A 12,989-nucleotide genomic window follows, 5' to 3' on the forward strand; every position below is an offset into this window, starting at 1 on the left:
TAAAATAATGTTTGCTTGTTAGCATAGCATTGTGAGTGAAGCTAATCTTTCCTCCTGTCTCCCTGTGACCTCATGCCTGTGTCCTGTCTTGTTTGGGTGTGCTGTCTCCAGGTAGGTCATTGGATCATCTAAACACAGGTGACATCTCTGGCACACCTGTAGCACAACTGAGATCAGATGAGCATACAGTGAGTGTATCCCTAAACTCTAAACTCTCAAAACACGACAGGGTTTTTTTTTCTTCTTGCTATTTGGTTGCAGTAGTTCCCCTTTTTTGTTCCCTTCTGTGTCTCTGTGAAAAACGCTATCCTAATAAAATTGAACTAAATTGAATTGAGTGTTTCTGAGATTGCTTGTCTTTAGTTAGGGTCTTCCACAAAAGTTTAATGCTCTGTAGTCATTGCAGTACATACTTTACACTGATTATGCCATAAATTTAGTAAATTAAATATATCTCTAGCAATTACGTAGACTCTCCATCTGTAGACCAACAGGATCAATTAATTTCCATGATCTTTATTCTTGGTAAAAAAAAAAAATCTTAAAGGACTGACTACGATGACAGCAGTACACAGGTCTGTAAATAATAGCAGGCTTGCTATAGATGTCGAGCCAAAAAAACAAATGTTTCAAACAAAAAGAAATTCAGATCACATGAGTATTACTCATAACAAAATTATTCATTGCAAAATTCCCCCAACAATCCTGTTCTTTAACCCTTTTCTGAACTCTATCAAAGTTTCCATCATGGATATGGACGAAATGCGAAGTTTAGCCGAAGGCTGATCGAATCTCAGCAGTCCTGCACTTCCTCAGATGAAAACACACAGCGCTCATGGTTAAAATCACCAGTAAGTTAAGTTAGTGGAGCATTAACAATTCGCAGACTGATTCTCTGTGATCTTAATGTACATTTCCCCAGGTTTCTAGAAGGCCTTGCTGCTCTAACAACGTGTTAATATCAGTGAATATCAGTAAACATAATTACGAACATGAATATGAAGATTATGCATGGCATATTATACAGAAAATATGTCACATACATTTTTATTTGGGACATAGGAAAAAGGGTGTTGTGTATTGAAATGTAATTACCTGGAGATGTGCAGCTGTGAAGGTTTGGTTGGGGTTTAGGATGGGGTTCACTGGGTCAGAGGTTGGGGTTTGGGATGGGGTTCACTGGGTCAGAGGTCAGGTGGGTAGAGGTGAGGGTGGGGAGGGGTGGAGAGGAAGGGCTGGGGTGGGGTTAGTGGGTAGAGGTGAGGGTGGGGAGGGGTTGAGGCAAAGGGGAAGATTTGGGGTTGGGTTAGTGGGAAGAGGTGAGGGTGGGGAGGGGTGGAAGGGAAGAGGAAGATTTGGGGTTGGGTTAGTGGGAAGAGGTGAGGGTGGGGAGGGGTGGAGAGGAAGGGCTGGGGTGGGGTTAGTGGGAAGAGGTGAGGGTTGGGAGGGGTGGAAGGGAAGGGGAAGGTTTGGGGTGGGGTTAGTGGGTAGCAGACATTGACCAGGCCCCCTCCATCCTCCAGACCGAGAAGGCGTAGCTGAGTCTCTCGTGCGCCAGGTAGTTGCAGCTGGCCAGCTTGCTGTCCATCTCGTCGCTCTGCAGCACCTGGTACAGGAAGTCGATGTAGCGCGAGGCCAGCTTGAGGATCTGGATCTTGCTGAGCTTGTCCGAGGGCAGCGTGGGGATGATCTTCCGCAGCGAGGCGAAGGCGTCGTTCAGGGACTGCGTGCGCTGCCTCTCCCTCACGTTGGCGATGACGCGCTGAGTGTGCAGGTCCTCCGGGGGCTGGCCGGGGCCCACGCCCGGGGCGGGGGCGGTCGCCATGGTGACCGAGGACCCCCCGGCCGGCGGGCTCTTCTTGGGCCTCTTGGGGCCCGAGGGCGTGATGCAGAGGGGGCTGCCGGCCCCCTTCTCCCGGCTCCCTGCACCCCCGTCCTCTTTCTTGGGGTACGACACCCGCTTGCGTCCGCCCCCCACGGGAGTCTTCGGGCCACGCTCCTGCTCCTCCTCGCTGGCCGCCAGACCCCCCTCAGGGGACTCCGTGCCGGATAGCTCCTCCCTCATGGCGGCGTCCCTCCTGGGCGCTCCTCTCCTCTGCTGTACGCTGTCTGTTTCTATCGCTCTATCTGTTTTTCCCTCCGTTTCTGTCTGTCCTGTGTACCTCTTACTGCTATTCCACTCCTGCGCCCTGTGTTCTCTCCGACTCTCTTTCCGTCTACTGGTTTGACGCCCCCCCTCCCCGCACTCACGCGCATGTACGGAGATGTTCTTTCAAGCTCTACGCTTAACGCTGGAAATCCGCATGCGGATTAGCCGAAAAAGGGTTGCTATGTCCATCTGCGGAAACGCATGTGTTTCTCATGTCTGTGTGTTTCACTCTCCCATGCTAAAGCAGGTCTACCACCACCAGCATCTGGTCTCTGAAGCCTCCCCTCAGCCACTCTTATAACACCAGTGGGAAGGGTCCTAAGAGTCTTGAACTGGTCTCCATCTCCAATTGGCTGAGCTTGCATTCTGTGGGCGTGGACCAACCTGGCAGAGCAGGAAGTGGAGAGAGTTCGCAATTGGCGGGAAGTGGGGCAGAAGCACTCGACTCAGCCAATCGGCGGGAGCCCCGGCTGAAGTTTTTACAGAAGTTACAAGCCTGAAGTTTATAGGTTCCAGATTTTCCTTGACAAAAAAAAAAACAATCCCTCCTCCAATTCACTCCCTCTTCCCTCCCTCCTTCCCCTACTTCTCTTCTGTCCTGTGCCAGCACTGGGCCTTTTAGGGAAAAAAACAACAAAAGAAAACAATGCAGATTAAAAAATTGCAGCTTGAGCTGAAAAGGGTACGATCCCCCCCCCCCCCCCCCACCCCTCAGCCCTGCTCCACGTACATGTGGCCAGAGTGTGGATCAGCATTAACATCATCGCCACGGTCAGCACGCAGACAGACAGGGGGGAGGGGGGTATCCACCATCTCACAAGAACAATGCTGAGGGATGTAAACACAAGGAGAACTGGGGCGTTCAGTGGGCACACCTGGAGCATGACATCACTGCCACATGCGCCAAGACCATGCAGATCCGCAAAGCAGAACTTCTCCAGTTTAACTGTATGAGCTCTCTACAGTGTAACAAAACAACACCGTCTGTCACTTAACAACACAAAACAACACCGTCTGTCACTTAACAACACAAAACAACACCTTCTGTCACTTAACAACACAAAACAACACCGTCTGTCACTTAACAACACAAAACAACACTGTCTGTCACTTAACAACACAAAACAACACTGTCTGTCACTTAACAACACAAAACAACACCTTCTGTCACTTAACAACACAAAGCAACACCGTCTGTCACTTAATCGCACATTTCCGGCAGCCCTTCAACTATCTTTAAATTGCAGTATACAATATATATGCAATCTCCATATTGTTAAAAATACAGATAGAATGTATTGCATCATATCTTTGTTCAGAGTATCATTTACATTTTACATTTTAGTCATTTGGCAGACGCTTTTAATCCAAAGCGACTTACAAGTGCATAGGTTCTACCATAAGTCAAAGCATCACATCCAGAACTAGCAAAATACACATTAAATGCTGTTCTAAACATAGTTGTCATCATAAGTGCATTTTTTTTTTTTTTTTTTGGGGGGGGGGGGCTGGGTTAGACAAGGATAGGGATATCAGAAAGGAGGGGCAGGGGAAATCAGGAGGGAGGACTAAGGTAGAGTTTGAAAAAGTATCACTATCGTATCATATCATGATCAAGTTGCATTGTTACACCCCTAATATAGACACATACATATATAATACTAAATGTGTATGTTTGCATAAATAATACCTTGATTACAATTCTCTTTAATTAATTGTCAGTTTATTGCTGGTGTTTGGTCAGGGCCTCGTAATGTTGACGTTAAAAACATTTGGATTTGGAGGTTGAATAAGTCTGTGCTGGACCGGTCTATGTTGAATACGTCTGTGTTTACCTTTTCTTAATATAAATATCTGCACATGTGGATAGAGAAGAATTTCTGAGACCAAAAGCGATGCAGCTGTTACACGTAGATGTTATGTTAACAGATACGGTACCGGTAGACTAGCACCAGCACCCACCGCTACTCTAAGCTGCCAAGTCAGACATCTTTTCACCATATTTCACCCAGATCCATTCAGAAACTTTTTTTCCAGCTTGTTCACAAATAGGCAGACAGATGCACTGACAGCCACTCAGGATAGATCCCCTAATGTCTGTTGCACATAGCCATACTCAGCTGAAAGTTACAAAAGATAAAATGACTGCAATAGCTACAGTGTTTCTACATTTGTTATACATAAATGCTGCATTTAGCCGCATAAATCACACATGAAAAGGGCCTTATGATATATTACTATGTAAACTCTGTAAGTATTTCATTTTATATACAGGAGTGGCCTGTAGTGTAGTGGTTAGGGTGCATGATTGGGACCCGCAAGGTCGGTGGTTCTAATCCCCGGTGTAGCTACAATAAGATCCGCACAGCCGTTGGGCCCTTGAGCAAGGCCCTTAACCCTGCATTGCTCCAGGGGAGGATTGCTTAGTCTAATCAACTGTATGTCGCTCTGGATAAGAGCATCTGCCAAATGCCATTAATGTAATGTCATGTAATGTAAAAGTATTTGGGCAGTGGTACAATTTTTGTTCTTCAATCTGGATTTAAAATGAAACAATGAATATGAGGTGAGACTGTCATCTTTAATGTGAGGGTATTTACATCCATATTGATGAACAGTGCATCCCATTTCATACATATTTCCTATTTAGGGTTTTAGGGGAGTTTCTAAGTAGTCAGGTTTATTCAATCACTTCTTTAGTGCAAGTATAAGGAAGCTTTTGGTTTCTAGTCCTGATTCTAGGCTTTTGATTCGGTTATTGGTCTTTGTCAACATAAGGACCAGAGTTGTGCCAATGACAGTCAAGGAAGCCATTATGAGGAAGAGAAATAAGAGGGGAAAAATATTTTTTTACTGCAGTCCATATTCCAGGTTTAGGCAGGGTCTGGATTTTATTCAGTGCAGTTATCTGGCTGACTCAATAATCCTACTCTGTGAAACAGGCCCTTGTTGTACTTTTATCTCAGGTGATGTTTTTACTACATTTCAAACAAGGACACGTAATCAGATATATTACCCCTTTTTCAAGCACATTTGTGGTTCTTGGGAGGAATAGGAGTCAACAATGGCTGTGCAGCGGGTATGAGTTTGGATTTGACCGAACAATCTTTCAAGTTAGTTTAAAAACCACTAGGGGGGGATCTGAGAAAAGATGATGAAGATTACGATCAGATATCTTAGAGCAGTGGTCTCCAACTCAGTGCCATGGAGGCTGTGTGTATGCTGGTTTTTATTCCAGCCTACATATATATTATTTGCTAAAATAGAGCTGTAGGTTTGCACATATTGCATATCAAGTGAAATGTGTTATTTTCATTGTCTAAGTAACAACTGTGGTGTATATTCTGTGCTTTAATTTGGTTAAATGCATATGGCGGAATGAGTAATTGGAATCAATTAAGGCAGCATTATTTGTTTGAGTTCACCATGAATGTGCATGTTTGGGATTAAACCTATGTGAGGTGGATCGATCTGTAGCACCTGATTTGGGATTCACTGATGCCGCATCTAGTTCAAGGAAGACAGACTTGAGGTTTATATTTTAGATTAATTGAGTCTGCCATCTGGAGTCTAGGGAATACACAGTGTACAGTTTGGATCTCACTGTCTCATTTGCTATTTGGGTAAGAATGGCATTCCTCCTATCAAGACAGGTGTTATAACAGTATAACTCTTCGTGATATTTTAGTTGTTTTTCATCAATTTCAGTGGAAAGTCAGATATTTAACAGTGGGTTCAAATTACAACTGTAATTTAGACTGACCATAGAGTGTACAAAAATAACTCAAACTGCAAACCCCACCTCGTCCCATTGCATGTAAACACACAGCCATGTACTTCAAACAAGCTACGGTACAGACCTAACGTTAGACATAAATGGATTTGAAAAAATGTACAAGCTATTTGTAAGGATGGATGATGTGGTCATGATTTCGTGAACATGGACATTATTTTAGCTAAAGATCTAAGGTAGTGCATTTTGTCAATTTGTTTCTGCTGGTTAGTGATTCTGATTAGGTATTCACTTTAAAACTTGTGAAAAGTTAAAAGTTTACTAGTGAGCTAGCTACTGATTGTGCTGAGCGTAGTTGCGACACATCTGGGCAATAGCTAACATTATATGTGCTTGATTTGTTTGTGAAGATGTTTGTGGTGGATTTTCGGGATTGCGGTAATGTTCACGTAGCTAAATCTTGCTAGCTAGTGAATTTGCCTGGTCCTACCATGTCCTACCGATTAAATTACCAGTTAGATTAACTCTGGCTAGCCATACCTCACCTACGTTCTGAACTGGTAGCATTTCACAAAGCTGTATTACTGCACTGAATAAACCCATGAAAAATTGTACTTCCATGTTCCTGAAATACCCCCTGCATGCTACTGTCAGCTGATTTTTATCAAGCCTAAACAGTTGTAGATTGCTGTTTCTGTGTCAACAAAGTGGTATGTTAATTACGTTGATCGAATACTATCGATTCAGTGGCCCTGTAGGATTTGCTGTTGTAGTCCAAAATAATGTGTCTCCTTGCTGGGACCTCATATGCTATGCTCCACGTTTGTATATCTTGGAGAGGATTCTCTCCCCTTACATAAAATCTTGTGATGTATTTGTTTTGTAAATGTGACTACATGATGCTATGGGCAGTGTCCGGATATATGGGTCCAATTCATTCTTGTAGTGTTGTTTCGCTATCTGCATGCCTATTATGTGTTCTTTCTATGATCACTATGGCACTCCCTTTATCTGCTCCGTTGATGATGATCTGTTGTTGTTCGGCAGCTGGTGCAGAGCTTGACTCTCTCCTATGCTGAGGTTGTTTTTTTATCTTTGTGGGTTTGGGGGTTCAATGCCTTCATCAGGGTGTGATTGTCTTTGCTGATTAGTGTGATTGTGCTCTGGTTTTGTTTGGCCCTCGGTTACAGTTTGGATTTTGGTATGGAGGGTGTTTGGTCTTGTTTGGTGTTTGGTGGTTTGTGATCCTTCAAAAAAGACTGATAATGTGAGTTTCTCCTTGCCCAGCAGACTAAGACCCAGGCCCTTGTCCAGCAGACTAAGTTGGTCCTGTGTCGGTTCGATGTTTTTAGCCAGTAGTCTGATATTCTTGTTCCCCTTCCTGCTTGGGCTGGTGTGGATCTTCAGTGTAAATGGCAGAGCCAGTGGTCTAATATCTTTGTCACTGTTCCATCCGTCCAGTGGATGTCATCCTGTGTAGTCCTCCTCTGGAAGCTTGGGAACATCTGGCATTTTCGTGCAGATGTGGATGTGCTCTTTGATCTCCTCTGGTGGGGATCCAGGTTTCCGGCGTAATCCGGAGTGGAATCCAGATTTCCGCTGCCGGGAAGGTGGATTTGGTAATCCTCAGAATGGTCTGCAGCTGCTTAATGGCTGTTTTCTTCGGGTACTGGTTGTTTATTCCAAACAGGTTGATTCTCTGTACCATGGAGTTCACCTCGGTTTTCTCCAGCAGAACTGCCAAATGCAAAAATTTTGCCCCATGGTAGCTGTCAATCTGGAGGTCCTGTCTGGAGTAGGACTGGATCCTGGAGAGGTTAGAGTCCCCCAACAGCGTTAGGTTTGTTGATGATAATCTTCCACTCCTGGATCTTCCTGATAGATCTAGGATATCTAAGGGGAAGATTCAATCCTCCACTCTGTCCCCGGTCATGTGGGGTGGATGGAAGAGGGCGGGTGTGGTGGTAGGGTTAGGGTTAGGTATGGGGGTGGGATTAGTGTTAAAGTTAGGGATAGGGTTGGGGTTAAGGATAGTATTGGGGTTAGGGTTAAGGTTGGATGTAGGAGCTGTGTTGGGGTTAGGGGTGGAGCCAGAATGGCTATGGTCCCGTCCACATGTTGTCTTCTCGGGTCTTTGTGGCAGTGGTTCTGGTTCCCAGTCAGTGTGATGTCTTGGGGATTCACTGCTTCTTTTCCTCCCAGGTCACAACGTCCCGTGGCAGACTGGTCCTCTTGGGCTTCCGGGCTGATGCAGGGCTTCCAGGGGAGTATGCCTGTATCAGTGTTGGCCATTTCTTCTGATAGTGGTCCTGGGGTGTTGTGTTGGTGGTGCTCCAAGTTGTGGATGGAGGTGATGGAGAATCTGCCAGCGCTGTGAATCTTTTGCTTGTAGGTCTTCTGGGCTGAAGTATTGGGGTTATTGTCCTTAGCGATATCCAGGTTGGTTGGGTGTAATGTTCTGCCAATGTTCTTCTTTTTGGCCCACCTGGCTGCCTCCTGGAATTCCTCCAGCCAGATTATTATCTGGATCCCTTTGAGGTGTTCCAAGTTCTCCAGGTCATGTTCCTCTGGGATCTGCATGCATGTGTGGAGTCAGTTGAGGGCATTCCCCATCAGATTCATCTGTTAGGGAGGTCGGTCTCACTAGAGTGGCCACTTCCTGCATCTTCGTCAGTAGATATGTAAAAACATTTTCAAAAGTGTTCAAAATATCAAAATTGCTGAAGCACCACAGCTTCCCACTGTTAACAGACTCCTGTGCCTCAATGGACAAAACAGGGAATTAATTCCTCTGTTGACATTTGGCCAATGCAATATGACCTGCCTGGTACATAATTTTACTTTTACTTTCATTTGTGTCTGTCAGTAAAGAGGTACAGGGTCCCCTGGGGAGCAGGGTTTCCCACACATGCAGTACATGCCATGCTGGAGACGTGGAACAGGGGGTTTATTCTCGGTCCCCTACACATTTCTCTCTAGAGCCTCTTACAAACCCCTTGTAATCCAATAAATTTGGGATCAAGATCTATCCACTAGTAATGATTGATTTCCTTCAGAAATCATTTGGAGCAGGCTTTCATGTGTATCTAAAAATCCTGACACTACAAATGTACTCACAGGCCACAGCTGATGCCAATTCCATAGGTGTTTAGAGTTTAAGATTGAATTCAATATGCTCTTCTTTCCATTACTTTTCCTAAATATTTAGGCTTAAAATAAGTGTTTTTGAAATCAACTCAGCAATTTATACATAAAAAATATATAATATCTTAAAGTGGAAAATACAAAAATTCGAAATATTCTTCAGATATTATTTTGTTTCAGATGGAGGGGAAATTATATCTATTGTACAGTGAAATAAATTAATGAAAATGGCATGATAAAAATTTCAGGGAAAATCAACAAAACTTAAAAGACTATATTCTTTCTTCCAAGTAATAAAATATTATTAAAAGAATTTAAATATATCATTTTTTCAGTCACATGGATGCTATGTTTATTTAATAGCCTCAGTGAAATAAATTAATGAAAGACATTCTTGATGAAAACCCTATTTTGGGGAAAATCTAAATCTTTGTTCCAAGTTGTAATGCAGGAATGTATTTTTTTTTTAAGTGAAAATGAATAACTTAAGACACATTTCTTTATATTCATTAATTAATTTGATGATAAAAAAACTGATATTTTAGAGATATCCAAGGACTTGAATTATGTTTTAGGGTTTGGCTAGAGTTAGGGTTAGGAAAACAATAAGTTTTAGGGCTGAGACAAGAGTAGGCTTGTGTTCAGAAGCTTCAGGAGGATAGGACAGGGGTTATGGACAAGCAAAAATTGTTCACTTGTAGGGTGGAACAGTAAAGCCATATATATACATTCATTTCAGTGAAATACTTTTTTCTAAATAAATCCCTTGAAACATGGTTCTTTGAATGTCTTTTATTGAATTGATATTTCAGTTGTTTTTCATCAATTTCAATTGAGATATTTCAGAGCTTGGGCTTCAAAATTATTTTGAGGTTCAAATTTGGGTTCTGCTAGGGTTAGGGTTACAATTAGATTTAGGGTTAGGGTATGGAAAAAAATGAAGTCCTGAGTAAAGACTAACCCTTGTTCTTTCATCTTGTGTCCTATTTTTTTATTCATATTTAATAGAACAATTGTATATGTATGATACCACTTGGGGGGTAGACACAGGGTATATGGTTAGAATAACTACTGTTGAAAAAGCCATTTATGAAATATGCATGCAGGTGTGTTGTTCAGATTATGAATTGTCCATCAATGTTAATCAATGAGAAATATAACACAAAACACAACCACATACTTGGTGAAGCTACTGGCCAAATTTGGTAGGTCTGGCTAAATAGACTTTTATGATTATTATTATAATTATAATTATTATTATTAGTAGTAGTAGTAGTAGTAGTAGTATTATTATTATTATTATTATTATTATTATTATTATTATTATTATTGTTGTTGTTGTTGTTGTTGTTGTTGTTGTTGTTGTTATTGGTATTATAATTATTGGTATTATTATTGCTATTATTATGATTATTGTCATTATTATTATTATAATAATAATAATTATTATTAGTAGTAGTAGTATAGCTCATGTGTTTTCACCTGCAGGGGATGATAGACCGTTAGCCCCAGCCTTCCATTTGGCCTGCCTGTAGCAAGAAGTGGGGCAGCATACTGTACAGACAGACAGCCAAGGACAGATGGCGTGAGAAGACCTTCCCTTACGGCTTTACTGCCCTTCTAATGTCGTGTCATATTTAGTCATGGTTATATACTGCAAACCTTCTGCCAGGTGAACATACAACAAACTCATTGGCAGACAAATCATGTGAAATCAGTTCCTTGGAAAAAGGTCCAGTTTTTTGGGGCAGTGTCAGTATGTCAAAAACATACTGCTTTTGTATACATATTTCTGCAATTTCCAGGTCCATCTTGGATTCTGTTTCTGCCAGGGTGGCCAGTAACACCTGTAACAAATTAACTTATTTCCACATCACAATTATGATAAAACTCATGACAGAAAAGTAAATATGGAAAAAGGACACTGGCTGGGAATGAGTATTAACACAGATGTAAACACATGGTGGTGCAGTGGATAGCACTGTTAAATCCCAGCCCGGACTTTTCTGTGTGGAGTTTGCATGTTCTCCCCATGTCCGCGTGCGTGTCCTCCAGGTATTCTAGTCTCCTCCCACAGTCCAAAGAAAGTCTAAATTATCTATAGCTATGGTTTAGCAGCCATGTGTTTTCCTGCTTCTCACCTGCTGCATGCTGGGATAAGTTCTAAAAGTGTTACCGCATGAGTCAATGACATTATGTTCGAACTCTCCCTTGAAAAGCACTCAAGCAAACTATCCAAATACACCTTAGCTGCCTTGCAGATTTCTTTGTCATGTGCATCTAAAATGCTTAAAGGAGATTATATATAAGGTAATTCAACTGCATAAAGAAGGTGAAAGTCAAATAAATAAATTTAATAATGGGGTTTCATAAAATAGAGTTCAAAAGATTGTTGCAAGATACAGAGAAAATGGGACTCCTAACAACCAAACAAGAACTGGTAGACCAGCAAAACTGGTAGACCACCATCACCTACAGATTTTATCTCTGAGATCTCACTAGCTTCAGATCTGAAAAAATCCACGGGTCTTTCGGTCAGTCTTGCCATGTGTCTGTCTGCAAGGTGAAGCAGACACTACTGAGAAAAGGAAATAAAAGCAGTTGTACTTTGAAACCGGTCACCTGAAATTGAGTAAAGTTTTAATGAACCGATGAGTCTAAATTTGAGATCTTTCAGAAGAATGAGAAGGCATGTACAGTACGTTGTGTACAGGATCCATGTCTACAACCATCAATCAAGGGTGGTGGAGAATCAGTGCGTGTTTAGGGTTGTATAACACCATCTGGAGTTGGTGACTTGGTTTTGACTGAAGGCATCAGGAATGCTGATAAACACAAGAAGATCTTAACAAACCGTACAATACCCACTGGACGACATTTGATTGGAAGTAAATTCATTCTACAGCAAAATAATGACCCCAAGCACAGTGCTAAGAAGACCAAGCTGCTGGAGCTCTCAGAACAATGCACTGAGCACCCCAGAGTCCAGACCTCAACATCACTAAATGTGTTTAGGACTTCAAAGCCTGAACTTTGGAGGCGTTTAGAAGAAGCATGAAAAAATATCCCTACAGATTACTTTGAAAAACCCAAAGCAAGTCTGCCAAAAAGAATGTACATTAAACTGTAATAGGTAAGGTGTGGAGGTTTTTGTCTAATTAATTGTGTGCATTATTTTCTGACACTGAAAAATAAATATTTTTAATGGTTGTTTTAAAAAAGCTGGAGTAAATAAAAGATAGGGTGGTGTTGGACTTTTGCACGCTACTCTACGTACACATGCATGCACACACACACAAACATATACATTACACACATGCTCAAGCATACAGTATATACACATACATGCATGTAAATATATGCAAGACATACACAGACATTATACACACGCTACACACAGGAACTGATGGCACTGTGTGTGCATCAATGGTGCCAGTGGGGTTACAACCTTAGTCACCAGAGAGGTCCATGTGGTACAGGTATTTTAGGCATGGTTGACAAGTCAAGCCAGTGGTTCTTGAAATCCACACATGACCGGTGGCACTAAGCATGCATCAACAGTGCTAGTGGGATTAATTACAATCTTAGTCACTTGCAAGGTACGTGTGGTACAGGTGGTCTTTGCATGAGAACATCTTATTCTATGTACTGTACTGATACATTTTTCAAGTGCCTATGAGACCTGCCCTTACCCCTTCCCGAGCTCATGGACCTCTCCAAACGGATCCCAGCTCTGAGGTCGTGGACTGCTGCTGCCCTGTTCCTCCCCCGGTTCATGCCCTCACTTCCACACATCCTGGAGCTACAGATTCATTCCCCCAATCCGTTCAACTGCATACTCTGCATGTGGACATTACCTGCTAGTTTAATACCTCAACTGTTACTGTCTTAACCTATAGGTCATCGGATAGTGCATATAGCTGGGTTCCTCCTGAGATTTTTTCCCATTGGGGAGTTTCCCAC

General features: G+C 42.4%; 1 protein-coding gene across 1 annotated transcript; it reads right to left on the reverse strand.

The window, feature by feature from the left end:
• Positions 1–1,480: 1,480 nt before the first annotated feature.
• LOC133139253 (twist-related protein 2-like) lies at positions 1,481–2,397 on the reverse strand. Its single transcript, XM_061258675.1, has one exon. The coding sequence runs from the start codon at positions 2,063–2,065 to the stop codon at positions 1,481–1,483; it is 585 nt and encodes a 194-aa protein (XP_061114659.1). The 5' UTR covers positions 2,066–2,397.
• Between the last annotated feature and the right edge of the window lie 10,592 nt (positions 2,398–12,989).

Source organism: Conger conger, chromosome 10 (genome assembly GCF_963514075.1).
Source record: "Conger conger chromosome 10, fConCon1.1, whole genome shotgun sequence".
Taxonomy (NCBI): domain Eukaryota; kingdom Metazoa; phylum Chordata; class Actinopteri; order Anguilliformes; family Congridae; genus Conger; species Conger conger.

What these genes read in the sequence shown, in the direction of transcription:
- LOC133139253 (XM_061258675.1), bottom strand. Translation starts at nt 2,065, where the DNA reads ATGAGGGAGGAGCTATCCGGCACGGAGTCCCCTGAGGGGGGTCTGGCG.